The following is a 27830-nucleotide window of genomic DNA, read 5'->3' as shown; positions in this document are numbered from 1 at the left end:
CATTTACACTCATATGCCCCAAAATGAAATACTTAGGTATAAATCTAACAAAATATGTGTAATATCTATACAAGGAAAAGTACAAAACTCTGATGAACAAAATCAAACAACCAAATACATGGGGAGGTTTTCCAAGTTTATGGATAGGAAAACTCATTAGGATGTCAGTCCTTCCCACACTGCTCTCTACATTGACTGCAATCCCAATCAAAATCCTAGCAAGTTATTTTGTAGTACTGACAAACTGATTTCAAAGTTTATATGGAAAGGCAAAAGGCCCAGAATAGCCAACACAATATTGAAGAAGATGACCAAGTTTGGAGGACTGACACTGCCTGACTTCAAGACTTACTATAAAGCTTAATCAAGACAGCGGTATTGGTGAAAACAAATAGATCAATGGAACAGAACAGGGAGCCCAGAAATAGATCCATATAAATAGAGTCAACTGATCTTTGACAAAGGAGCGAAGGCAATACAATAGAGTAAAAATAGTCTTTATAACAAACTGTGCTGGTACAATTGGAATCCACATTAAAAAAAAAAAAAAAGAATCTAGACACAGACACTACAACCTTTTAAAAATTACCTCAAAATGGATCATTGACCTAAATGTAAGAGGCAAAACTATAAAACTCCTAAAAGATAACAGAAAATACAGGTGACCTTGGATATGGCAATAACTGCTTAGCTACAAATCAAGGGCATGATCCATGAAAGAAATAACTGATAAGCTGGAAATCATTAAAATTGAAAACTGCTCCATGAAAGACAATGTTGAGAGACTGAGACAAGCAGCAGACTGGGAGAAAATATTTACAAAAGACACAGCTGATAATAGACTGTTACCAAAAATATGCAAAAACTCTTAAAAATCAACAATGAGAAAACAACCCAATTAAAAATAGGCCAACAATCTTAACAGACATCTAACCAAAGAAGACATACAGATGGCAAATAAGCATATGAAAGGATGCTTCGTATCATATGTCATCAGGGAAATGCAAATTAAAATAATGATACCACTATACACCTACTAGAATGGCCAAAATCCCAAACACAACACCAAATTCTTGCAAGAATGTGGAGCAACAGGAATTCTCGTTTATTGATGGTGGGAATGCAAAATGGTACAGCCACTTTGGAAGATAGTTTGGCAATTTTAAAGAAAACTGACATGGTCTTACCATATGATCCAGCAATCGTGCTCCTTGGTATTTACCCAAAGGAGTTAAAAACGTACATCCACACAAAAACCGGCATACAGGTGTTTATAGAAGCTTTATTCATAATTCACAAAACTTGGAAGCAAGCAAGGTATCCCTCAGTAGTGACTGGATAAAACTGTGATGCGTCCTGACAATGCACTATTATTCAGCACTAAAAAGAAGTGAGCTATCAAGCCATAAATAGACATGGAGAAACCTTAAATGTGTATTACTAAGTAAAAGAAGCAAGTCTTGAAAGGCTACATACTGTATGACTCCAACTACATGACATTCTGGAAAAGATGAAATTATGCAGACAGTAAAAAGATCGGTGGTTTCCAGAGTTTGGAGAGGCAGGGATGAATAGGCAGAGCACAGAGGATTTTTACAACAGTGAAAATACTTGGTATGATACTATAATGATAAATATATGTCATTATACATTTGTCCAAACCCATAGAATGTACAACACCAAGAGTGAACCCTAAAATAAACTATGGACTTTGGTAATTAGGATGTATCAATGTAGGTTCATCAATTGTAACAAATGAACTACTCTGGTGGGGAATGTTGATACCAGGGGAGGCTGTGCATGTGTGGGGACAGGGGGTGTATGGGAAATGTCTGCCCCCTCCTCTCAATTTTGCTGTGAACCTAAAACCACTCTAAAAATATAAAGTCTTTAAAAACAAACAAAAAGTTCAAAACTGCAAAATTGACACAGTATTTTTCCACATTTATTTAGCTTTATTTTCGTTAAGCACAGTTTGAAATAGCTCATGATTAATAATTTTACAATTCTTCAATTACAAACAAACAGTATCACAACATGCATAAATAATGCTCTCGATACTACTTTAAACATTTTTAAGACAGGTTATGAATTAACTGCATTGAGCTAATATTAAAAATACCTAGAGAGTTACCAAATTCTTAAACTACTGAAAAAGCTGAATTAATTTTAATTGTAGTAATTTGATTACTAATCTGTACAAGTAAAAGAGAACTACCATTAAAAATGTAAAGTCCCAAGGGTTTTCCAACAAAGAAAAACTTATTGTAAAAGTATAAACATATATAAATTAAATCAACTAGCTAATCACATTTTTTAAAAGGTCCATAAGGCATTTGAGAATTCCTTAAATACCGTACATGTTATTATCATAACATTGTCAATTACATCATTGCTAGTTCACACAGTACAACATGGTGCACATGTTGAATATTCCTGTTCTGTAGCTGGTCATAGTTGAACTGATTTATAAAAACTTGTAAGTGCTAATCTATGTGGATACTTAGCAAGCTATTTAAAGTAGTGCAGAAAAACCGTAAATCTAATTTTGAAAGTCTATACCCCCTACTTTCAAATTCCTTTCTCCACCTCCAGTGAATAAAAGAATTTGGACATTCATTTCAAGAAATTATTTCAAGTAATTAATCGAAGCAGAACACAAGGAAAGTACATCTGGGTCTCAGCCTAGAGAGACAATTTCCACTGTCTACCTGCCTAACATAAGAGTCTTAAATACTCAGTTGTACTACCTGCTCTCAAAAGTGTTTCCCTCTTCACAGACTCTTCTGTGGACAAAATAGCACTTTTAACACACTAAAATGTAATCACTGGTTTTGTCTGACCCTTGTATTAGCGACTGAAGGCAGACTGTCCTTTTTCACGCTGTATTTCCTGATCCTGGCAGTGTCTGGTACACATTAAATGCTCAGCAAATGTTTGCTGAATTAATAAATGAATGAACTAAACAATATTGATTCCAGATATTGTAACTAAATATTGTAATTAGCATTTTATTACTTAAAACTATGTTTAATATCAAGCCAAAAAATCAGGAAGAAAACTAGCCCTCTAAGCCTATTTCCAACATCAATACTTTAATCCTCATGTTCACTTTATTCATGTAGATAGTAGTAATATACACTGGCACAATGTAGGATTAGCTTTTAGTACCTACTCTTCATTCACATTCACTATTGCTAGTGTCAATTAGCAACAAAAGACAATTCTTAAATATGTCTCATAAAATAATATACCAATAATATTAATATTGTGTTATTAAAATAAATTCTCTCATCCAAGACTAGCTATCTTTATTTTCAAACCCGGACCTTTTCACAATAAAAGCTAGATCTAATCATTTTTTAATTCTAATTTTCCTTTGGTACAATAAACAAGCCATAAAGCAACAGTTTCTGCCAATTTTAATACATTAATACACATTTTATGTTTCTCCCCCATTTATGTTGTTACAGGTAAAATTCCATTACAGTGAATTCTCTGGGGTAGCCAGATTGCTTATTATTGTCAATTCACTGTTAGAAATTATTATATATGTATTATATAGCTTTCAGGACCAATTTATTACAAAGATGCTAGGCTTTAAGAAGTGAAAACACCATCTGAAATCTGAATAAAAAGTTACACAATTCCTTCCACCAACAAGACAAGGGATCACTGTGTAATATGGTACTATTTATTTTGATATTTTATGTGCAAAATTATGGAACTGTCAAGAAATAGTTAATTTCTCTTTCTCTTTCACAGTATAAGGCTCCAACAATGTACTTTCTATACCAGTTAATTCTTCATACTAAATCACTATTATAATGGACGATATACTGAGAAATGAAAGTATTTGAACTCTGTTTAATACAGAGCCCTTCTTGATTGACAGAATTTGTTTTAATGGGATTTTGTCTATAGTTATCTTATACCTTAGACAAGTAACCATTAAAACAAAGAAGTAAATGACAAAGTATTCATGTAACTATATCACAGATCTCAGGAAAAAGACAATCAGAAAAAATTTAAGGCTATCCAGTAACAGCCTCTCACAAACCCAACAAACCTTACATTGTAATTTGACTTAAAAGGGACCATCATATTAGTTTATGTTGAGCCAAGATTAAGACAATCTTCCACTGTTGACATTTTCATGTTCTTAGTTTTTCAATCAAATAATCGGCCTGTAATTTTAAAAATATAACATTTTTTATTCCAGTTATCAGAGCCTGTATGAAATAATTCTACTGGCATCCCCATTATAATAAACAACAGCAAAAGAGCTGAATACTGCATATTCTGTTCCTAAAAATATCTTACAAAAAAACTAAATGTAGTAGTTTTATAAACTATAGTAAAGGTATTCTATATTGTATATAGACATATTTTTATCCACATAGCATATTCGTTAAAAAGTCTCAATAAGAAAAGGAAAATAAATACTAAAGTTTTAAAATGTAAACTAGACATGGAGAAACCTTAAATGAATACTACTACATGAAAAAAGCCATTCCGAAAAGGGTACATACTGTATGATTCCAACTATATGACATTCTGGAAAAGGCAAACTGTGAAGACATTAAAAACATCAGAGGTTACCAGGGATTAAGGGCAAAGGACAGATGAATAGGCAGAACAGAGGATTTTTAGGGCAGTGAAACTATTCTGTATGATATTTTGATGGTGGACACATGTCATTATACATTTTCCAAACCCACAGAATGTACACCACCAAGAGTGAACACTAATGTAAACTATGGACTTTGGGTTATAATGATGTGTCAATATAGTTTCATGGATTATAACAAATGTATCACTGTGATGTAGGATGTTAATAGTGGAAAGACTGTCAGTGTGTAGGGATAGTGGTATATGGGAACTCTGTACTTTCCATTTGGGTTTGCTCTGAACCTAAAACTGCCCTAAAAATAAAGTCTATTAAAAAAATTAAAAGTAAACTAAAGTTTTCTAGTTGTATCATTTCAGATAATTTTCTCAATCATCTTATATATTTGAAACACTATATCAGAAATTTCGAAATAAACTTTAATATCTTTATCTTGATTTTTTTCCAAATCTCAATATTTACTGACAGATTTAAGAAGAGTTCAGATTCCCAGGATAAACCATTAGCAGACCTTATACCTTTCTTCATTCATTTTTTTCCAACTGAAAAATCACGTAATGAAATACAGTTAAAAACATCCAAAAATGTATTGTTTTCTGTTGTTTTTAGATTTTTTATAGCGGCAAAATACACATAATAAAATTTAATATCTTCACCGTTTTTTCAGGTAAACAGTTCAGTAGTATCAAAGACATTCACACCGTTGTGCAACCATCACTACCATCCATCTCCAAAACACTTCTCATCTTGCAAAACAGAAAACTCTACATCCATTGAACAAGAACTCCCCATTCCCACCACCCAGCTCTTGGTAACCTCCATTCTACTTTCTGTCTCTATGAGTTTGACTACTCCAGGTACCTCATATAAGTGGAATCATATACTGTTTGGCTTATTTCCCTAAGCATAGTGTCCTAAATGTTCATCCATGTTCCAGCATGGGTGAGAATTCCATTCCTTTTTTAAAAAATTTATTTTTCAATTACAGTTGACATACAATATTATATTAGTTTCATGTGTACAAAACAGTAATTAGACATTTATATACTTGATGAAGTATTCACCCCCAATAAATCTAGTACCCACCTAGCACCATACATAGTTATAATATTATTGACTATAATATATATTCCCATACTCCACTTTATGTCCCTGTGATTATTTTACAAAACCATATTTTTCATTTTTTTAAATTATAAAAGCATGGATCACATAGATCCAATACAAATAACAAGAATCCTTTTTTATCCCACTGATATTTTAGAGACCAAACGAACTATCCTGAAGAATCTCCCCCTTTATTTCAAATACACACACACACACACACACACACACACACCTTTCTTAAATATATTTTTAATTAAATAAAATATCTAGACAAATTGAAGAAAGGGATAATAGTTTCAAATACGAAGTTTCTAGAAATCAGTTGCTTTTTAATTTCTTATATACTATGTCTATAATAATATGCATTAACTAATGGGAATTATTTAATTTGCAATTTTATAATTATTCAGCTATAGCAACTACAGGTATTATCATGTACACATAAAATAGGGGACTGGTAAATTAGTAGTCAAGTGCCCTGGAAGGACAGAGTCATTAAATAACTAAGACTTAACTGTCAGGCCACAGGCCTATAATCAGCTGAATTCTATTCTACTTTTGTCTTAGCAAAGCAAAATTTTGCAATTTTCTAGGCGCAAAGCTTCAACCTCAGATCTGGTAGATAATGCTACTACTGCAGCACTTTTCTAAGGAGTATAAACTATCAGAAATTCCAAAAACTCAATTTCTACAGTGATGTTGATGATAGAGGCAGCAGATAACACTTACTGAGTACTTACTATTTGCAAGGTACAGTTTTAAGTGCTTTACATGTAAATTTTATCAATCCTTTTATCAACCCTAGAGGTAGGCACTATTACCTATCTACAGGTAATAGATAAAGAACTTGGGCCTTAAAAAGTTTAAGTAACTTGCACATGGTCTCTCAAGTAACTAATGAAGCTAGTATTTGAATCCAGATTTGATTCTGAATTCTGAACTATTAATGCCAATTTTCTTCTATATCAGATCTTCTACTTGTAATGGTGAGACTTAGCCATAGCTTCTCTCTCTACAGATCTGATAAACTGGAAAATCCCCCAAATTAAAAATATTCGTTTGGATATGTGCAACCAATATGTTAAAACACATGATCAAGCCTGTGAGAGCTATTCCTAAGAAAAGAAAAACTACAACCAAAAGGACAAATATTTTAAATATTTTTGTATGCTGCTAGTATAATAACAACACTTACTGTGATAAACCAATAGGAATTCATTCTATAAACCAACTTTGAAAAAAAGCCAAGCTGATCGACTGGTGCCAGAACATGAAGGTGCAAGTGGGAAATGGAACAGAATGGTGGCATGTGGAAACCCATTCTAAAACAGAAAGGTAGAGATAATTGACAGATCAGTTCTACAAGTTTAAAGCAATTTTTCATGATAAAACACATAAATATTAAAGAGATCCAAAATAGGCTACCTAAAGTAAACAGATTGCCACTCAAACATCTCTTTTACTCTTTTTCTTTATACACTTTTGAGTATTCACACAGTTCTCATGTGTAAGTTCACAGTAACGTAAACTCTTCATCAGGGAAGATCTTAATAGCTCAGTATAATCTTCATGAATTCTGAGTTGGCATTCTGTCTTATCACTTCTGTCCTTATCATATTAAGCTTTAATTCTCCTAAGATATGCCTCTGCAATCAATCTTTTAAAAAAATTATAGGACACTCAAGCACAAGTAGGGTTCCATTATTGCAAGACATAGCCAGTAGATGGCGTGATTTCTTCTTTAATAAAAGCCATCAGTCCCTTACCAAACGACATTTCAATAGTGAAATGAATTATATCACCGTTAAAAAAACTTTATCATCACTAAAGCATCTTGTTTAACAATGAAAATAAGTTAGATTACAGACCTGTACACTTGAAATCTATGTACCTTTACTAACATTTGTCACCCCAATAAACAATTAAAAACAAAGAACAAAAACTTTAATTAAAAAAAAGTTAGATAACTGTGACTAAAAAAAATTTTTTAAATATGATTTAAGCACTTAAAAAACAATTTACAGTTTTAAAAGTCCATTTATTTTGAGTGAAGCAAGGTACATGTGTAACAATAATCAAAGCCTAGAAATATTTGCCTGTTCAAACTAGAAGTGAGTCTCATATGCACACACAAAAAAGACAAAGTGAGTGGGAGTGTGGAAGGCACAGAAGTGCTATATTGCAGCAATATAAGACTGAAAAGGTAAAGTCACATGAGCAACACATTGAAAAATTTTCACCAAGTAGAAAAGGAGACTAGATTTTCCCTCTGTGAAACACGAGTCATATAACAGAGTTCAAGTACACGAGTCATATAACATAGAATTCAAGTAAATTAAAAGCTAGAAGCAAATCGAGGGTTTACTCAACCCTTTTATTTTAAAGATGGGGAAGCCAAGATCCTCAAACTTTAAGAGACTTCCGAAAGTCAAAGTTAGGCAGTGGTAGAGCTAAGATTTACACTCAGGGCTCTTGACTCCTAATCTAATGTCCGTTCTTCCAACAAGCACTGCTATGACTGGGAAGGAAATGTGCTGCTTTTGGCCAAAGGGTCTCAAATACCATCTGCTCCTTGTCATTATCACTCATGGATACTGCTTAACAGTTTTCAGAGGATCTTCACACACAGTCTCATTTGAGCCTACACGCAGACAGAGCAGGAATTATCTGAGAGAGGTTAAAAGACTTGTCTAAAGTAACACTGCTGGTACATGCACAGTACACAGCAAATAGCAGGGATAGCATTAGAATTCAGTTGTCTCTGGATTCCAGTTCAGAGGTGTTAGAAGTCATCTCTACTATACCTGCCTTGGTACTGCATTGGTCCCACAAGGCAAAGTCAGAAGTCTTTTTAAAAGAAAAAACAGTTGCCAAATTGAACATGTTGTGCTTTTGCTCAAACTTAGACAAATGCCAGAGTCCAGTTCAGCAGGCAACCAATTCAAGTTAATTTCATGCTGGAAGTATAATAACGTATTTTTAAATCACATAAAATATTTTCTAAAGAAATTCAATATATACACAATTTTACAGGAATGCACATATTGAGGAAAGTGGACTGGTAACTACCCATTGCTTAAATATACTTCTCTGTCTAAATTATAAGTGATGATTATTAGAAGACGTTGAAACATGGGATGAAGTCTTCTTTATTAAATTTATACTACCAATGAAGTATATGCTCAGTTTCAGGAAATTTCATTTAAATCATGAAATCTGCCACCTCTGCTTTCATTTTCCATAAGAAAATAACATTTCAGAAAAAACCAATTGTGAATATTGGTTTCTATCTGGACGTATACATACCTCACATTTTTGAAGTCAGTGAAATTATTCCTTTCAAGAATGGTTTTTCCAGCAGCAACCATGTCCTCAACTATAAAACAGAAAAGAAATTACATTACACTCCAAGAGACACTAAGTTTACTTAACTGTTACTAATCTTAACTTTTAGATTAACGTTTAAATTGTTATACATTTGATATGATTTTAAAATCATATCAAATGTGTAAACATTTAAAGACACATTCAATAGCTCTAAGTTATTGAGAAGTTTGCTTATCAACAACTGAAATGAAAGTTCAACCTATCACAAAATATCACATATAGACTGACTTTCAATAACTGTTGAGAGGTACTATCAAGAGACTATTTAGGATATCTGATCCTACTGAGATCTAATTCTAATCATAAGGAGATTTCTTTGAATTAAAAGACAGACAGGAAAATGCTGTTTGCCTTTGAGCCCCATATAGGGATATGATAGCCCTTTGTGTCAGCCTAGCCTTAACTAGCTAAATGTTTGTATAACTGTTTTGGCTTCCAAAGTCCATGTGCCTGAGCATTTTTATTGTCTCACTGCTTTATAGCCTTCAGAGGGGAATATGATCCCCATTGGAAACATTTTGGTAACCTGGCATCTTCAAAGCACAATGCCAAACTTGAGACCTCTTTTGTTTCTGAATATTATAATCAAGTGTTTGAAGGAGGAAGAAGTGAGAACATCTATAGGAGAGTTGTTCCAGTGAGGCTTATAACACTGTCTCTAATGTTTACGTCTCTAAGCCAGCCTTGAGCCGGGGAGGCTGCCGAACTTCCACAATGAGACCAGTACCACACTGTCAAAAAACAGCTCAAGTTACTTCAAGCCAGACTGTATCTTGCTTGTTTTCTTTTAAGATACTCCCAAGATCCCCAAAATGTGGGTAAATATAAAAGGCTGTTTTACCTTTTAATTTCTTTAAAAGACATATATGACTGTTTAAAGCAATAATTTTAACAGCATTATGGGACTATAAAGTATATAGATGAACTATATCTGACAATAATAACAAAGTATTGTAACGTTTCTCATATTTTACATAAATTGATATAATATTAACTCTAAAAAGGCTGTGATAATTACAGGACATGTGTTTTAATTTCTCTAGAGCAACCACTTGAAAAAATATGAAGGGGAATACCTAAAAAGAGAAGAGATAAAGTGGAATACTAAAAAAATTAGATTTGATCAACCACAATAAGACAGGAAAGAAGAAATAGGGCAACAAAAAAAAAATGGGACAAATAGAAAACAAATGGCAAGATGGTAGACCTAAATCCAACTTGTTAACAGTTACATTAAATGTTTATGAACTAAATACTACAATTAAAAAACTGATTTTCACACTACATTTAAAAAAAAAGCAAGACCCAATTATATTGCCATCTTCAAGTCTTTAAATATAAATATTCAACTTGTTTGAAAGGTCAGAAAAAGATACCCAGTGCAAACAATAAGTGATAAGAAAGGTGGAGTAGCTAAATTGATATCATACAAAACGGACTCAAGAAGAATTTCTAGAAATGCAGAGGGATATTTTATAGTGATAAAAAGGATCAATTCATTGAGAAGAGATGACAATCATAATTACGTACTCACTTAAAATCAGATCCAACAGCCAAGCAGCCTGAGAGTCAATCCCTCCCACTGATGTGCCAACAGCAATCAAGGCTCAACAGGAGGGCACACACAACCCACACAAGTGACATACCTGGAGCATCCAGCTTAGGTGAAGAGGGAGACTCCTCTACTGGGCCCCACAGGACACCTACTACAGAAGCCAACTCTATCAAGACCTAGAGACATAGATCTTGCTAACATATTCAAACAAACACAGGGAAGCAGCCAAAATGAGGACATAAAGAAACATGTCCCAGATGAAAGAACAGAACCAAACTCCAGAAAAAGCCAGATGATGAACTCAGTGAGAACTTAAACAAAGAGATAGAAACATAAAAATGGTGACAGAAAACATAAAAAAAGAACCAGTCATAAATTAAGAATACAATAACTGAAATAAAGAATGCATTAGAGGGAATCAACAGTAGATTAGATGATGCAGAGGATCGTATTAGCAATTTGGAAGACAAGGTAGCAGAAAACACCCAATCAGAACAGCAAAAAAAAAAAAAAAAAATGAGGAGAGGGATCAGATAAAGGCAAGGAAAAAGATATTTCATGCAAATGAAAACAAAAAAAAAGTTGGGGTAGCAACACTTATATCAGACAAAATAGACTTTAAAACAAAGCCTATAAAAAGAGACAAAGAAGGACCCAGCAATTCTACTTCTGGATGTTTATCAGAAGAAAGCCAAAACACTAAGGCAAAAAGACATAATGTTCACCGCAGCATTATTTACAATGTCCAGGGTATGGAAGTAACCTAAGTGTCCATTGTTGGATGAACGGCTAAAGAAGAGGTGGTACATGTATATACAATGAAATATTATTAAAAAGATTTTGGATGCTGAAAAAAAAATCAAATCCAAAATACATGGAGCAAAGCCTATTATCTCTTTTCTATTTCATTGATATCTACTCTCCATTATTACCTTCCTTATATTTATTTTGGTATTATTTTGGTCTGATTTGTTTGTCTCTAGCATGTGAAAGTGGAAATTTACATCATTCATTTTAAACCTCCTTTTTTCATATAAGTATTTAAAGCTATAAATTTCCCTCTAGGCATTCATTGCTTTAGCTACATATTACAAATTTTGATATGCTGTATTTTTAAAACCAATCAATCCAAAATATTGACTTCTGTGACATTTTTACTGAGAAGTTACTTAAAAGTGTGTTAATTTAAAAATATTTAGTGCTATTAAAGATTTTACTATTTTTCTAATTTAATTCCACTGTCAGAGAACATATTTTATAAGATTTTGATTACTTGAAATGTATTTAGATATATTTTATTATCTTGGTGAGCATGTACTCTTAACAAAATGTGTATTCTATAATTAGGTGGAGGTCTATAAACGTTAATTATAATCACAGTGCTTGATAGTGTTATTGAGCTCTTCCATATGCTTATTCTTTTCCCAATTTTATAGACTGTATAAAATATTAATTGCAAGAACTTTAAAAATTGTATTATGAAAATATTCAAATGTACACAAAATCAGAAAGAACAGTATAATAAAATCCCAAAAACCTACCACGCTGCTTCAAAATTAGTAACGTTTGGTTTGCAAAAGTTATAACAACTTTTAATAAGAAGAAAAACTAGAAAAAGGAAAACAAGCATGAACACATTTCTCCCTCTTTACGAAAAACAGTTTAAAAGGGAATACAAAAGTATATCAGTACATAAGGCTATGGTGTGGTTTTTGCCGGTTACTAAATATTGCAGGTATTTTGGCCTCCATCTGTTGGAATGAGTGTAAAATGTACTGATAGAACTTCAGATGACTAAGGAACTTTGCAATAGCTAGAAAAAAACAGTTTAAAAACTAGTAGTACTGTAGTCTAAACACTAATGAACTACATCAAGATTTTTCCATCAAAAAGATTTCTTATTCACCTTCAAAAAATGTGGCCCAATTTATCCATCTTGCTAGCTACCTTAAAGTATTGACCAAACTAATCTCAGACCCTGGTAACAAAGGCAGCAGATTTGAAGTGAACTTAGATATATCTTAGTAAATGAGAGCTGACAAGTCAGAAATCATGAGTAAGAAAAGACAAATAATCCTGTAAGAGATAAAATTCAGAATCTTTCCAGAGGCTAAAAGTCCATCACTAAAATCTCATAATTAAACTTTGGTATTCATCTACACAGGAAACTACAAGGCAGGTACTAATATGGTCTTACTCTTAGGAAATATGAGCTCATATACTATGTCATAACTTATTTGTATATAATTTTTCATAGCACCTTTCATTTTCAGAGTCAAGAAGAGCCACATTTAAAAAATATAAAGAGGCATTATCTTTTAGAGATTTTAAACATGAAACAAATCACGAGAAGGCAGGGTTCTTTGGGAAAGACAATAATGCTGGGAAAAACAGAAAGCTGCAGGAAAACAGGAAGACAAAATATGAGATGGAGTGACTCCACAAAAGTAGCCAGAGGTGTGAGTCTACAGGAGCTGAACAGGGCTGTGAGGACAGGACACTGTGGACGTCACTCATTCACAGAGTTGCCAGGAGTCTGAGCCAACTCAACAGCATTTGACAACAACAACATGATACCTGAGATTTGCTTCAAATCCACTGTGGGAGATGGTTAATAGATGAAAAAAGATTGCCCATGAGTTAATAAATGCTGAGGCTGGGTGATGAAAACATGGAGATTATACTATTTCCTTTATTTTTATATACACTTGAAATTTTTTGTAATGAAAGTTTCAAAAAGTCAGAATGCTCCTTTTCCTAATATCTGGCTAGACTTGTTCTTTTAAATGTCACACCATCACTGATGCCAATTCAACATAACCATGAAGAATACTGCCATCAATTTACCCAGTTGTATTTGATCTTTCTTTAGATCTCTGCAGTTTCCAATATGCTTCTTTGGCACCACAAGATAATGATGAGGTGCTGCTGGTTTGATATCTTTGAAGCAAACTAAGTCTTCATTCTAAAGGGAAAAAACATACCATTTGTTAGTGAATTTTTTTTTTATTTTTTTTTTAAGATTTTATTGGGGAAGGGGAACAGGACTTTATTGGGGAACAGTGTGTACTTCCAGGACTTTTTTTTTTTTTCCAAGTCAAGTTGTTGTCCTTTCAATCTTAGTTGTGGAGGGTGCAGCTCAGCTCCAGGTCCAGTTGCTGTTGCTAGTTGCAGGGGGCGCAGCCCACCATCCCTTGCGGGAGTCGAACCGGCAACCTTGTGGTTGAGAGGACGCGCTCCAACCAACTGAGCCATCTGGGAGCTCAGTGGCAGCTCAGCTCAAAGTGCCGTGTTCAATCATAGTTGCAGGGGCGCAGCTGCCCACCATCCCTTGCGGGAGTCGAGGAATCGAACTGGCAACCTTGGTTGAGAACCCACTGGCCCATGTGGGAATCGAACTGGCAGGCTTCGGAGTTAGGAGCATGGAGCTCCAACTGCCTGAGCCACCGGGCCAGCCCCTGTTAGTGAACTTTTAAAAATAATTACCTAATGTTGTTCTGGTATGTCTTAAACATCATAAATCTCAGTCTGATGAAAATGGTACTCACGTCACAATTAATCCCCCACTGAGGAATTTTGTGTCTATGCATTAAATCCATAAAGACAAACTAGCTTCCTTCATGAGATGCTTATTTCTTCCAGAGAAAAAAAAAGACTTACATGAAGTCAATTTCAGGAAAACAATTAGGAATAAAGTTCATTAAAACTTCATTACCAACAATCCCAGGCTTTTCTTTTATTTCACTATATATTTCTCCATCTCTACCCTAAGGATTTTTCACTCTTAATACGTACTTTTAAAGTTTGACTACAGAATCACAGCAAGATTGATAAATTCTTTTTACATTTAATTTCTTTCCAAAGCAGCATGTGCCTCAATTATAACAAGAACATCATCTAGCATCTACATATCCAGGAGTTACATTTTAAACATTTTTTACAGCCATTATATACAAATACTCACTTTACCTCTCTCACTTAATTTTATATTTAGTTAAATAAAGATGGAATGAAGAGACTGAGCTGGTTCCCTCTGATTCCATGGATCAGTTCAGCAGAGGCCTCCTTTATAGAGACAACAGATGTACTTACTCTTTCTACCTGTCAGCTGCTTCCTGTCTCCACTTTCTTCCCCTATTCAACAAAACATTTCATGGACTATCACTTTGGCCAATCTCTAGCCATAAATTCTTACCTTTGTCCCACTGCACCCACATGGCCAGACCCCAACACTGGGTGGACAAAACTGCCCACCTTATTTGAAACTAGATTCAGCTGCTGCTGGAAGGATTTAAAAAAACATCACACAGCTGAGCAGACATTAAACTGAATGTCCTCAACTGCAACTGACCCTCCTCACTATACAACAACAAGACTTCTGGTTCCCCGATCCTCCCCTGGCCTCGAGAGAAGCTTCTTCAAGCCTTTTCTTCTAAATAACCATGTAATTTGCTCCTTCACTTCCTTCAAGCCTTCACTCAAATGCTACCTTTTTAGCGCAACTTTTCCTGAAGAAAATTTTAAAATTGAACCCCCTTCCTCTTTTATTTTTTACCACCTAATAAAATATGTATTTTATTTAATATTTTGCTTATTGTTTATTTCCTGTGACCTGAATGTAACCTCCAAGAGGACAGGGATCTTTGCACGTTTTGTTCAACGCTGTATCCTACCTCCTCCAAAAGTACCTGGCACAGAGAAGGCACTCATTCAAATATTGAGTGATGAATGAGTTTCCTCTTTCCCAGGGACAAAGCTCTTCATCCCTGGGCCATTTTAAAACTCTCTCCATTGCATCTTCTCATGAAGATTTAAACACACCAAAGTCTTCACTGTTTCAAAAAGCTTTCTCTTAACCCCCAACTCCTCCTGCAATTACCACTCCCTTTGCCTCCTCCCCAAGCCCATCAAATGTCCTTCAAAAGTTGTCTATATTTGCTATCTTCAATTTTTCATCCCCCAGGTTCTTCTCAGGCAACTACAATCTGCCTTCTGCCTCACCACTGTACTGCGATTGCTCTCTGAGAGGTGAATGAACATCATTTGGGGGACAAAACCAGTTCTGATCTAACTTGGCCTCTCCACAAGCATGCAGGAGGGTCAGCTAACCCAGACGTGATTAGGTAAGGCTGATATAGCTGCTGATATTGCTGACAATTCCTTTCTTCCTGACATACTTCCCTTTTTGTAGCTTTCCGAGTTTTCCTTTCATTTCTTGGGCTGTTCTTTCTCTGTCCTCCTCCTCTTCCTCTCCCTTATGACTGTTAGGGTTCTTTGAGGGTCTACGTAGATCCCCTCCTTCACTTCTTACTCTACATATAATTCCTAGGTGATCTCATTAATTCCCCTCTTTTCAATTTCCATCTATAAAATGACACTTCCTGTAATCTGGGCTAAAGATCCAGATCTCTCCAGAGTGCCAGACTATCTAACCATTTACTGGACATCTCTACTTACCGTGTTTCCCCGAAAATAAGACTTAGCCAGATAATCAGCTCTAATGCGTCTTTTGGAGCAAAAATTAATATAAGACACGGTCTTATTTTACTGTAAGACCGGGTCTGATATGATATGATATGATATGATATGATATGATATGATATGATATGATACAATACTGGGTCTCATTTTACTATAAGACTGGGTCTATAATATAATATAATACCGGGTCTTATATTAATTTTTGCTCCAAAAGACGCATTAAAGGTGATTATCTGGCTTGGTCTTATTTTTGGGGAAACACGGTAGATACGTTTTTAAATATGTGGACAAAGTCTTAGTGCTCTGAAAATGTGCACATTTCAATTAATAATACTTGTAGGAACTGTACCCTCTAGTGGAAATCAGAGGCTCCTGAGTAATAGTTTGACCTCAGACCTACCTCCCCACACCCCGCCCCAGACTATTTTCAATCTAACAAACTTTTCACAATTACTATTACCTATTTTCTACTCGTTTTCGCCTCGATATCAGTATTACAGTATGCAGAATTAAGAATCAATGTCTAGAAAGGTGGAGGAGGGAGCCCCTTTAATAAAAACAGAGGCTATAAATGCTATTTTCTGCCAAATGCATCGGCACCTGCTGAGACAGGGAGAAGTGTTTGGCTTTATCACCACATTTCCTCCGCTTAGAACAAAAAAAAGGGGCCGCTGGAGAAACTCTCGGTCCTAAGAGAAGCACGTCCGCCATCAACACTAGGACCGCCAAACTCCCCCAGCCCCATCCACACGCAGGATCCTCCCCACCCGGATCCACACCGACGAGGCCTCCCACCCCCCACCCGAGAGCGTTCTGTGGCGCTGACAGGACCCCTGCCCAGGTCCGCACTGGCGCGAGGCCTCGCTGCCGGAGCTCCCGGAGCTCCCAGGGGCGCCCGGGTCCCCACTCGCTGCCCACCTCACAATACAGGAGTTCCGTGCCCGGTTCCTGCTGCCCAGCGATCCTGCAGAACACGCACTTGCTATTGTAGTCCTCGGGCTCCGGTGACTTTGCGGCGACACCAGCGGCTTCCGATGAAGAAATCGTAGGTTCTGCAGTCGCCGCTGCCTCATAGTAGGGATCTGACTTCATACTACAATACGCCCGCGCCTCTGCCATCCCACCCGCCCCCTGCGGCCCAGAGCCTCGGCTTCTCCAGGACGACTGGGCCTGGACAGAACCCGCCTCCTGCACCTTCTCGGTTTACCTCGAGGCGTCGCCCCTCGCCTGGCGCTGGGCGGAGCAGAGTCGGGCGCAAGGCGCCGATCCAGGTTGGCGCTCGGGGTAGGGCGACCTGGTGTCGGGCCTCAACGCCAGCGGCCGACCTCACAGGCGGCGGCCACCAGGGGGAGCACGAGTACGCACGAGGGAGTCACCTGCAGGAGCTGCCGACGGCAGCGGGAGTCGCCCCGCCCCCTGCGTCGTGTTGCTAGTGACGCAGGACGTCTTCCAAGGCGCAGGAGCACGTCCCGCGTCGTGGTGACATCACCAGCGCGTCCTAGCGTCCGGCAAGTGAAACCTGTTGGGTGTTCTTAACTGCCTTGCTCCAAAGCCTGTAAGAGTGTATTAAGCTGTCACGAAACAAAACAAAACAAAAAACAAAAAAAGGTTTTTAAAAATTCGTACATTTTTAAGAGAATGAATAAAATTTCTAAAGCTCTTTTTAACATGGACCATGTTTGATGCTTTGTGTATGCGTTTGCAGCCCGATAATTTTAGATGCTTTAGCTCAAAATGTTCAAAACATCTGTTTCCTTTTTTGTTGTTAACGGTACCAACTAGATCAAATTAGGGGCCCGGGTCTCACATTCCTCATAAACAGTAAATGCGGAGTCTTGTGCTTTATACTCTGATACATCACAGAAATTCACTACCAGGGCCTAATAATGCCTCACCTAGATCGCTGCAATAACCTGTTTGCACGTTATTGTAAACAACCTAACAAGTTTCCTTCCTTGATTCTCCTGTCACTCAAACCCTTCAGTAACTATCGCACTCGCCTCTCCAACACAAAAAAGTACCAATTCCTTAACTTGGCATTGAAGGTGGATGCTGATTTGACCAGCTTTTCATTTTATAATACTTAGCTTTTGCTGAACATCTAAACTATAGTGTTCCATGCATTTCTCTAATCGTCAAAACAAGCAAATAATCCTGACAACAGAGATAAAGAAACAAACTCAGACTTGCCCAATACCACACAACTAGTTACTGATAGTGACAGAATTCGGGTAAAGATGATCTAACTCCCGGACCCACCAGCCTTTCGGAACACAGAACTCCTTTTTCAACACTAAAATTTTTCTTAGACTAGCTCATTATAGTAATTGTACCCTTGAGTTTTGTTGGTTTAGTCCGATTATGAATTCAGTAATGTTGTTGAATGAATTTATATCGTATTAATCAAAAACATATATTTAAAAGTAGTTGTACATGTTGTCATGCGGGGGACCCTGCTCGCTGCACCATTTGTTGTGCGGGACGGCCCGCGGGGTCTCCGCTCCCCTCATAACGCAGGACATGGTGAGGCCAAAAAGGAACACCCACGGAGCCATAGGTAGGGGAGTCACACCACTATATTCTCTCTGGCGGCACTATACTCTCACTGGAGGCTGGATCCACACTGTCCGCAAACCGCCATCCACACTTGCCAGCCCAGCCGCCATCTTCTTGCTAGCCCCATTCTTTCTCCCTCCTCTCTCCTCTTCCTCGTAGCCACAGCAGTTATATTGTGGCCAATGGCTCACTGGTTACAGCTGACGGCCAACTAGCCACAGCTGATGGCCATCCAATCACAGTTGATGGCCATTTACTACCTGAGCCAGCACCTGTCTATGTGAGGCTGAGAGCCTGGAAACTACTCTCTGGGGCTCCGCCCCCACACATGTGTATTTGAAACATTTTTAATTCCTTTTCCATTTTGCCAATGGTTTGGGGAACCACAGTAATAGCCGCTCAGAAGCTCAAGGCAGGGTTCAGAATCGGAAGGTTATTTTGCTCAATGTAAGTATCCTCTATTGCCGTGCCTTCTTGTGTGCTTTTATCCTTGCTGTTCCCTCTGTTTGAAATATTTTTGTTTCCATGTCTATACATCCAAATTCCACCTTCCAAACCACTCCTTAAATGCCAAATCTTTCATTAAGTTTTATTTAATTAACCAAACAGAAATAAGCACTTCCTCTAGTGAATTCACACAGTTTAATACTTCTCTTGTAGAATTTATCACTTTGTATTACATCCTATTTATGTGCATATTTTCCTACTAGAGATTATGTTCCTTGATAAAAAAAAAGGATGTCTTTTAATCTCCCATAGTGCCTAGTACAACAGTGCTTTGCATATAGGTAGACACTTAACAATTGTCTAATGAACAAAAGAATGATTAGCAGTAGAGTTGCTGCATAGGGGTGATCAGTTTGCACACTGTACAAGAGCAGCACAAATATGAATGTGCTAATTGCCATCATAGATGAATACTAACTTATATAAAAGCACAGGCAGGCCTGGAGATTCCAGGCCTCCTGGCCAAGTTCTAGAGAGTGGTGAGCTGACGCCTACAAAAACCCACATTGGGTGCATATCATCACACACCCACACTTAGAAAACCATTCACCTACATACTGGTATACACACCTGCACAAGTTATACCTGTTCTGACTACATTCCTAGTGAAACCTGTGATTGCTTCTCTCAGCTACCTGGCACTTTCAAAGATTTGCTTCCTATTCCCCTACTGTGAACTTGATATAATTTCCTACTGTGGAAATGGGAGGAGCAACACAAAGTATTTGAAAATTATATGGAGTGTGTATTCTAGTGTGGGAGAAGGCAAAAGTATGCACGGATACAGCTGCTACCAGTGGTGCTCTGGATAGCTCCCCTGGGAAACAGTCATTCAGGTTGTATGACAATAACTAGCTTTACATTTTACTTGAAAAATGGGGTTCTGTTTTCTAATTTCATAACAGCACCATATGAACTAACAGCAGCCCTGCTTCAGAGCAGGCTCCAAAGTCAGACAACAACATACCATCTGTGAACTTAGGCTAAGTTATTTTTCTTTCTGTGCTGAGGCTTTCTGTTTCTTCATCTATAAAATGAGGGTAATAATAATGCTTAATGCAAACATTATTGTGAGAACTAAAGCCTGGAAGCCTGGCACAAAGCTCTCAATAAATGGTAACGATTATTACCAATAGGTAGTGATAGTATGTAAAGCAATATAAGTGATCAGATGGTTCACTTTTATTTAAATACAGAAGCTTTAGTGCTTCTAAGACAGAGACTGAGTTATGCTTTTGTAATGTCATTTACCTAGTTTGATGCTAACTAGAATAAGCTTGAAGCAATGAATGATCTGGTTATTGCTTTAGAAATAATGTTTTCAATTTTAGAGGTCAAGTTTTTTATTTGCTAGTATTTAGTACACAGTCGCTGACTACGAATAACGTATAAACTTGCTTAATGGGGAATTTGCCCATCATTCTCATTCCTTTAGCTATTTTTTTTCTTTTTTTGGTTAAAAACACGACTGTAAAAAACCATGAATGTGTTGTATGATCCTTGCATCAGGATATCACATTATTTGAAAATAATTTAGGATACGGGTGTAAATCACGTTACTATTATTAGTAGCAAACATTTGTTAAGAGCCACCTTTGAGTATTATACCATAATTAAAACAAGGCTTCATTTGTCCTTGCTTTTCCCATCACTTACTTATCCATTTCTCTGCTCTCCTTTTCAACCAGACTCCCCCCAAAAAATTATCTGTGCTCTTCCCAATCCCTCCCATTCCCTCTCCTCTCACACAATCTCCTATCAGGCTTTCATTGCCACCATTCCATCCAAGTATTCTGTTAAGGTGACCAATGACCTCAGTGTCACCAAATCTAATGGTCACTTCCCAGTGCTCATCTTTTCAGTAACAAATGATCATTCTCTTCCCCTTGATAAACTTTTCTTCTGGTGTCCAGGGTACCATCCTTTCTTAGCTTTCCTCTTCCTTGATTGGCTGCTCCTTCTCAATCTCTTGGCTGTTTCCTTTTTTCTTCCAAACCTCTCTTATCACAAATGAGCTTTCGTCTAAGTTTTCACCTCTCTCTCTCTCTCTCTCTCTCTCTCTCTCTCTCTCACACACACACACACACACACACACACACACAGAAGCTGTGCATATTTGATGTATACAACTTGATGAACCTCTTCTCTTTAGCTACACGCACTCTCCTGGAGATCTCACACAGTCTGTGGCTTTAAAATCCATACACGGGCATACCTCATTCTGTTGAACTTCGCTTTATTGTGCTTCACAGATACTGTGTTTTTTACAAATTGAAGGTAAGATCCTCCACTAGCAAAAAGATTACAATTCCCTAAAGGCTCAGTTGATGGTTAGCATTTTTTTTAGCAATAACATATTTTTAAGTTAAGGTATGTATGTACATTGTATTTTTAGACATAATGCTGCTGCACACTCAATAGGCTACAATATAGTATAAACATAAGCTTTATATTCACTGGGAAATCAAAATAGTTGTGACTCACTTTACTGCAATATTCACTTTATTGTGGTGGTCTCAAACCAAACCCACAATATCTCCAAGATATGCCTGTATATGCCAATGATAAAACATGACTGAGAAAAAGAGGCCTGTGAGAACCAGGAGGAGAACCAGGAGAAAGTCGTGTTTTGGAGGTAAAGCAAAGATTGTTTGAAATAGAAGGAAGTGATCACTTCTGTCAAGGCTGCTGATAGGATGAGAAGAGGAGGCTGGGAATTGAGTGGAGGTCATTGGTAAAGCTGGTCAAACATTGTAGTGTTGGGGTTGGGGAGGAAGCCTGATTCTAGTGGGTTTAAGAGAGAATGGCAGTAAATGAATTAAAGGCAACAAGTGTGAACAATCCAGATTATTCACAAGAAAAAGAAGGCATATACACAAATATCAGAGACCATCAGTTACACTGGTAAAGATCAGGAGAAGCAGAGATGCTGGAATGTCTGAGCACAGAGAATGACTATTGCCAACTCAAAGTAAATACGTATCAGTCAAGTTTATCTACTCAGGTGCCTGTTCCTTGCAATCTGAGCAAGCTGCACTAACCCACCATCCTTTTCCCATGAGTTAACTCCACCTTTATCACATTTTAAATTCCCTTTCCTTTGTATCTTTTCTCTAAACTCTTAATGTTGGAGTGCCCCAGGGCTTACTTCCTGCTCTTCTCTCTACATTTACTCCCTTGATCTCATCCAGTTTCAAAGCTCTAAATAGTACACGCCCATGGTTCCCACAAGTCTAATTCTATTCAGACCTTCTTCCAAATCAAAATCCAATTGTATGCATATTTCCATTCAGCTGTCCCATAGATGAAACTGCTAGTCTCCCTACTTACAAACCTGTGTTATTCAGACTTCTGATCATGGTTAATGGCAACCTAATCTTTCCAGCTCTAAATCCTGCCACTTATCTGCTCAAATTTTCCATTCCCATCAGCAGAATGTTTAAGAAAGGTGCCTGGCCAGCCCGGTGGCTCAGGCAGTTGGAGCTCCATGCTCCTAACTCAGAAGGCTGCCGGTTCAATTCCCACATGGGCCAGTGGGCTCTCAACCACAAGGTTGTCAGTTCAACTCCTCGAGTCCCGCAAGGGATGGTGGGCTCTGCCCCCTGCAACTAAGGTTGAACACAGCACCTTGAGCCAAGCTGCCTCCCAGGTGGCTCAGTTGGTTGGAGCATGGGCTCTCAACTACAAGGTTGCCGGTTTGACTCCCACAAGGGATGGTGGGCTGTGCCCCCTGCAACTAGCAACGGCAACTGGACCTGGACCTGGAGCTGAGCTGTGCCCTCCACAACTAAGACTGAAAGAACAACAACTTGACTTGGAAAAAAGGAAGTACACACTGTTCCCCAATAAAGTCCTGTTCCCCTTCCCCAATAAAATCTTTTATTAAAAAATCTTATAAAAAAAAAAAAAGAAGAAAGAAAGGTGCCCATTGTCATCCCATTAGTCAGTGACAGAGCTGAGACCCAAACCCTAGCCGACAGAAACTCATGCTCTTAACCACGGTGTTTTGACACATGCATATATTCAATAGGTTATAAGAGGGTATGTCTAGAACAATCCACGTTTGTTAAAGTTCCACACAGATTTGTAAGAAAATGCCTGAAAGGATATATATACCAAATATATTTGCACTGTGATCTCCAGATGGATAAATTATGGTTTGATGTTTTGCGTTTTCTTTTTTGTTTATCTGTATATTTTGCATCTTCAACAAGGAAAATGTATTACATTTAGCACAAGGAAAACATCCTAACAGATTTTATAAATTCAGGATTCCAGGTAAATTTCATTTCTTTTAATCGTTCTCTGTTTCATAAATAATCTCATTCCATTAATGTTTTAGTTGTTCAACCCTAATGTCAGAAGCTTACAGGGCATTTTCAGGCAGATTTCTTGGTACTCCTAGCAGAGGTAAACAATAGAGCTTCTACGACCATATGCCTGATACAGTGTAGTGTTTCTTTCCACTTTACAATGAGGATATGGTAAGCATGTTGGTGGGTTTGTCTTAATCTCAGAAAGTATCATCTTGACAATTGACACCCCTTTTCCACATCCTAAATAGAAATTTCCTGAACAGAAATACAAAGACCTTCCCTGACTTATACGTATTTAGAAAACTTTTTGCTATTTTACCAGTGTCCCAAGAACATTAGATTTTTCTGAAGGTGAAGCATGCCTGCATTTCTCCCTCCTTAAGAAAAACAGTGTAAAAGGAAATACTTAAGGCTAAAGTGGCTGTTGCCTGCTAATAAATATTGCATGTGTATTTGCCTCTACTGTTCGAATGAGTAAACAGTCTGGCAAAAGAAGAGGAGGGAGAAGTCCTTGTGTTTGGAAAGAAGCAAAATTTCCAGTTTCGGATTATTAAACTGCCTACTTAGAGCTCTCTTTGAACAAATATTGGCAAGTGACCCAATGACCCAACTTGTGGCTGTTTGAACTTTGCTACAGGACTTTTAGGGAAGTCATGATCCGTTGTTCTTAAATGGAAGTGTTAATCATTTGTAATGAAGCAAAATGACAAAAGAAAAAATAAATCTCTTCTCCTTATAAGAATTTTCCAATTCCTGCTATTTCCCTGATAAATTATCTTGTTTACTTGTTACAGAATATAATGCAACATGTCTACTTTTTTTTTTCATATTGCTTTCCTAAGAGCCATGTCTTCAAACAAATCACTGAAAGTAATTCCTACTTTTTTTATCAGGAACAAAGCTATACTTGGACTTTGCATTTCTAATAAAGAATTCAGCATAAGCAAAGTTTGATGTGACAAACACCACAGTAGTAATAACTTACCTTTGTCTGGCTTTTACTATATTCAAAAGGCACTTTCACATACATAAATTAATTTGATTCTGATGACATCTCAGATAGTAGATATTAATACCCCTATTGTAGAAATGGAGAAAGTGGGACATAGGAAGATGAATCAGCTTACTCAGGATTATTTACGTGGTGGATGACAGACAGGTCCATCTTGCAACCCTTTTAGGAGCAGCAGAGGCACTTCCTGTTTCCCCCAAATCAACAGAAAACAGCTGCTGTGTAAATCAGTATATCCCCATCATCTTGAAGTTAATGTCAATTTTCTTGTCAAATTCACATCTGTATTTCTTCATAGTCTCAAGGTCAATAAATCACATCTATATCATTCATTCTTGTTCTTATTAGTTACCCTCAAAGGAAAAAAAAAGTTATCTTTACTCATACCCAAACTACACTATGCTTCCTTTCCCCCAATTCTTTTCCACCCCTGACCTCTTTGAAACTCTTTTCACTGTAAATAGCAGTTTCACTGTAAGCAACCTAATCTCAACCTCTTCACAAAACCCCATACCTTCACCTTCTTGCCTTAACTGAAACCTGGCCTTCCGCCAAAGATGTCACTTCCCTTAAGCTTTGACAAACAAAACTGCTTTTTTACCCTACCTTCCAACAGGTTAAGAGAGATTTGGAAGTGATGTTGGCATTCTCCTAGCATGTAACTGCCAGTTCCAGGTTATTCCATTCCTAGCAGTATGCAACTCCCCACCCTCTGCCCCCTTTTGAGACTCATGCTATAGCATGAAGCACTCTTACCGTCATGCACCAGTTACTAGGTCACTCCCCCGATTCACAGAAAGCGTCAGCACCTGGCTCACAAATGCTCCAAACTCCAGCTGTTATCCAGACAACAACCTCAATTTCCCTGATCCACAGCTTCTCAAGAACCTGGAATCCAGTATCCTTTGCCTCTTTAACACAACTTATTCCTGTGGCAAAATCCTAACTTTATGTTTACCCAGATTCTCTGAAAACCTCAACAATTTCTCTTCACACTCTGCAAGCATTTGGCCCAGCAACTTTCAAACTTTCCTGACTCTTTGATCTTTCTCTCTTTAACTCTTTCAGTTACCCTTCATGGGCTAGGGAGTCAGACTCCTTCAAGTCGAAGCCCATTTCTACATTTAGTAGTGATTCCACCTTGGACAAGTTGTTAATTTTTCAGGGCTTCCATTTCCTCAATCTGGAAATAATAATGATTGTACCCATCTAATGACCATCAGAAGTTATTCTGAAGATTACTTGAGATAATATATGTAAAGTGCTTAGAATAGAACCTAGCACACAAGCACTCAATAAACGTTCACTCTTATTATAGCTGAACTTCTTGATGCTGCTTCTATAAAAAAAAAAAAGAATTGCATAACCAAATTAATAAGTGCCAACACATGCCCAAATCTAAAACAACAACAACAATAAACATCCTCCTTTTTCACCCCTCTCCTTAGATACTGCCAACTTAAGGAAGACTCTTGATAAAATACCTTTGGAGGGTCCCAGACCCTCAGGTTTTTGTCATGTTAACTATTTGTCCTCCCCATCAAAAGTAGATAGGATTAATAGACTAATGTAAGTTATTCTTAAGGCAGGAACAGCAAAGATTTCATGTGACCTCTTCCCAGAAGACAGACTAGAAGAAACAGGCAGAAGACATGAACAGACATCTCACAAATGAGAAAACATGAATGACTAAGAAACATATTCAAAGATGCATGTCCTCATTAGTAGTCAGAGAAACGCTAATTAAAACCACAATGAAATAACATTGCACACCTTTGAAACTGGCAAAAACTAGTAACTCTATCAGATAGATGTTGGACAATGTATTCTGATGGGCAAAGAAATGATACAATCACTTGGTGAAGGTAAAACATTGTGGGAGCATCTTAAAAGCTAAATAGTCACATATCCCTGATCCAGCAGTTCCATCCAGAGACTCTTTCACATGGGCCTCAGGAGAATGGTGAGAGCAAGACAAAACAAAATGAAAGCACAAAGCTGCAAGCAACCCTATCCACTGACAGGAGAAAATATAAATAGCGTTATAGTGATATATTCACTCCATGGAATATTAAACACACACACAAATGAAATACAGCTTCAATAACAGCATGAAGGAATCTTAGAAGCAATGTTGAAGGGAAGAGAGAAAAGCATGTCTCTAACAGGTAAATGTCTAGTGCAATAGCATTTTACAGATATTAACCCATTTAATTCTCATAACATCTCCTTGAGGAGGGCATTATTGCTCTGACTTTACAGATGAGGAAACTGAGGCACAGAGAATTTAAGTAACTTGCTAATAAGTGGAGGTGTGAGAATAGAGCTACCATTACTGCAAGCTCGCACAGGACCAGACATGTACTACCTTACCCAGAATATCTATCTGATGAAAGATATTCCTTATAAAATGTCAATCTTAATTTTTTTGACTGAAAAATCTTCCATCCTAAATCAATACGTTGGACTGGAAAATCCAGTTTATCATAGGCCTTTGCACTCTTTCAACCCCATCACCTAACTGCAAACTCAGTGGATAGTTTGATCTTCACTTCAACCATCTTCTGAACCATTTTCTAGATTTCTCTTCTGGAAACAGAATGCAACTCACTGGCACTGCCCTAAAGCTCTGAGGCCCTGGAACTCCCCTCCAGTCTACATTTTTTAGAATGCCAATAACTAAGAGATCTGAAAATGAAGGAATTCTTATCCCAGTGGCAATCCCGCAGCCCCACACCCCTGCTACCCCCAGAAATCTCTTCCCACGTCTTCTTTTACTTACACCCCTCAGGCCCAAAGGGAAGAATCTGAGCAGATACAGGAAGGATCAGTCCCTTCCTCTATCACAATCGTAAGAATTGTGCTTTTACACTTGAGACTGAGCATTGCATAGGAGGGAGGGCAGGAGAGCCAGGAATCCAAACCCTGTGCTTAGCTGTGGAACATTGCGCAAATCCACTAATCTCTAGGGTTCATTTCCTTCAGTTATGCACTTCAGTTCATTTAAACTTGAGAAGCCTTTATCAAATGCCTCCTAGGTGCTGTGCTGCCTGCCAAGAATTGGGGACGTAAGGGTGGATAAGACCTGACTAGCCATAGAGGAGCTCCTAGTTATTAAAGAGCTTGCCTTCTACAGTAGAGGAGTAGATCTTGGTGCCTGAGATGGTTAAGCAGAGTGGGTAACCAAGTGGTGAAGATGTTGGAGAGACTGGACAATGTCAGAGCTCTATAGTGGTTAAGAGCTCAGCTCTCAGCTCAGTCCTAACTAAACATATCCTG

The 27830-nt window shown here is 37.4% G+C and overlaps 1 protein-coding gene across 3 annotated transcripts; it reads right to left on the bottom strand.

Annotated features, from left to right (window-relative positions):
- Window positions 1–1923: 1923 nt before the first annotated feature.
- Window positions 1924–27466, bottom strand: HINT3 (histidine triad nucleotide binding protein 3). 3 transcript variants are annotated; one of them, XM_074333542.1, is made up of 8 exons: window positions 27334–27463; window positions 24667–24904; window positions 17079–17731; window positions 13527–13644; window positions 9044–9113; window positions 6933–7059; window positions 4533–4571; window positions 1924–4187 (listed from the first exon to the last, which is right to left on the bottom strand). In XM_074333542.1, exons 3-8 carry the CDS (start codon window positions 17277–17279, stop codon window positions 4155–4157), a joined length of 588 nt encoding a protein of 195 aa, XP_074189643.1. In that variant the 5' UTR covers window positions 17280–17731; window positions 24667–24904; window positions 27334–27463; the 3' UTR covers window positions 1924–4154. The 3 variants fall into 3 exon arrangements, with proteins under 3 accessions (XP_074189643.1, XP_074189644.1, XP_019585038.1); XM_074333543.1 differs by lacking the exon at window positions 24667–24904 and having other exon boundaries at window positions 27334–27466; XM_019729479.2 differs by lacking the exon at window positions 4533–4571 and having other exon boundaries at window positions 27334–27458.
- Between the last annotated feature and the right edge of the window lie 364 nt (window positions 27467–27830).

The sequence above is a fragment of the Rhinolophus sinicus genome, linkage group LG05, assembly GCF_036562045.2.
Source record: "Rhinolophus sinicus isolate RSC01 linkage group LG05, ASM3656204v1, whole genome shotgun sequence".
Lineage (NCBI taxonomy): Eukaryota > Metazoa > Chordata > Mammalia > Chiroptera > Rhinolophidae > Rhinolophus > Rhinolophus sinicus.
The sequence above is the reverse complement of the archived record's forward strand: the minus strand, read 5'-3'. Positions and strand labels throughout refer to the sequence as shown.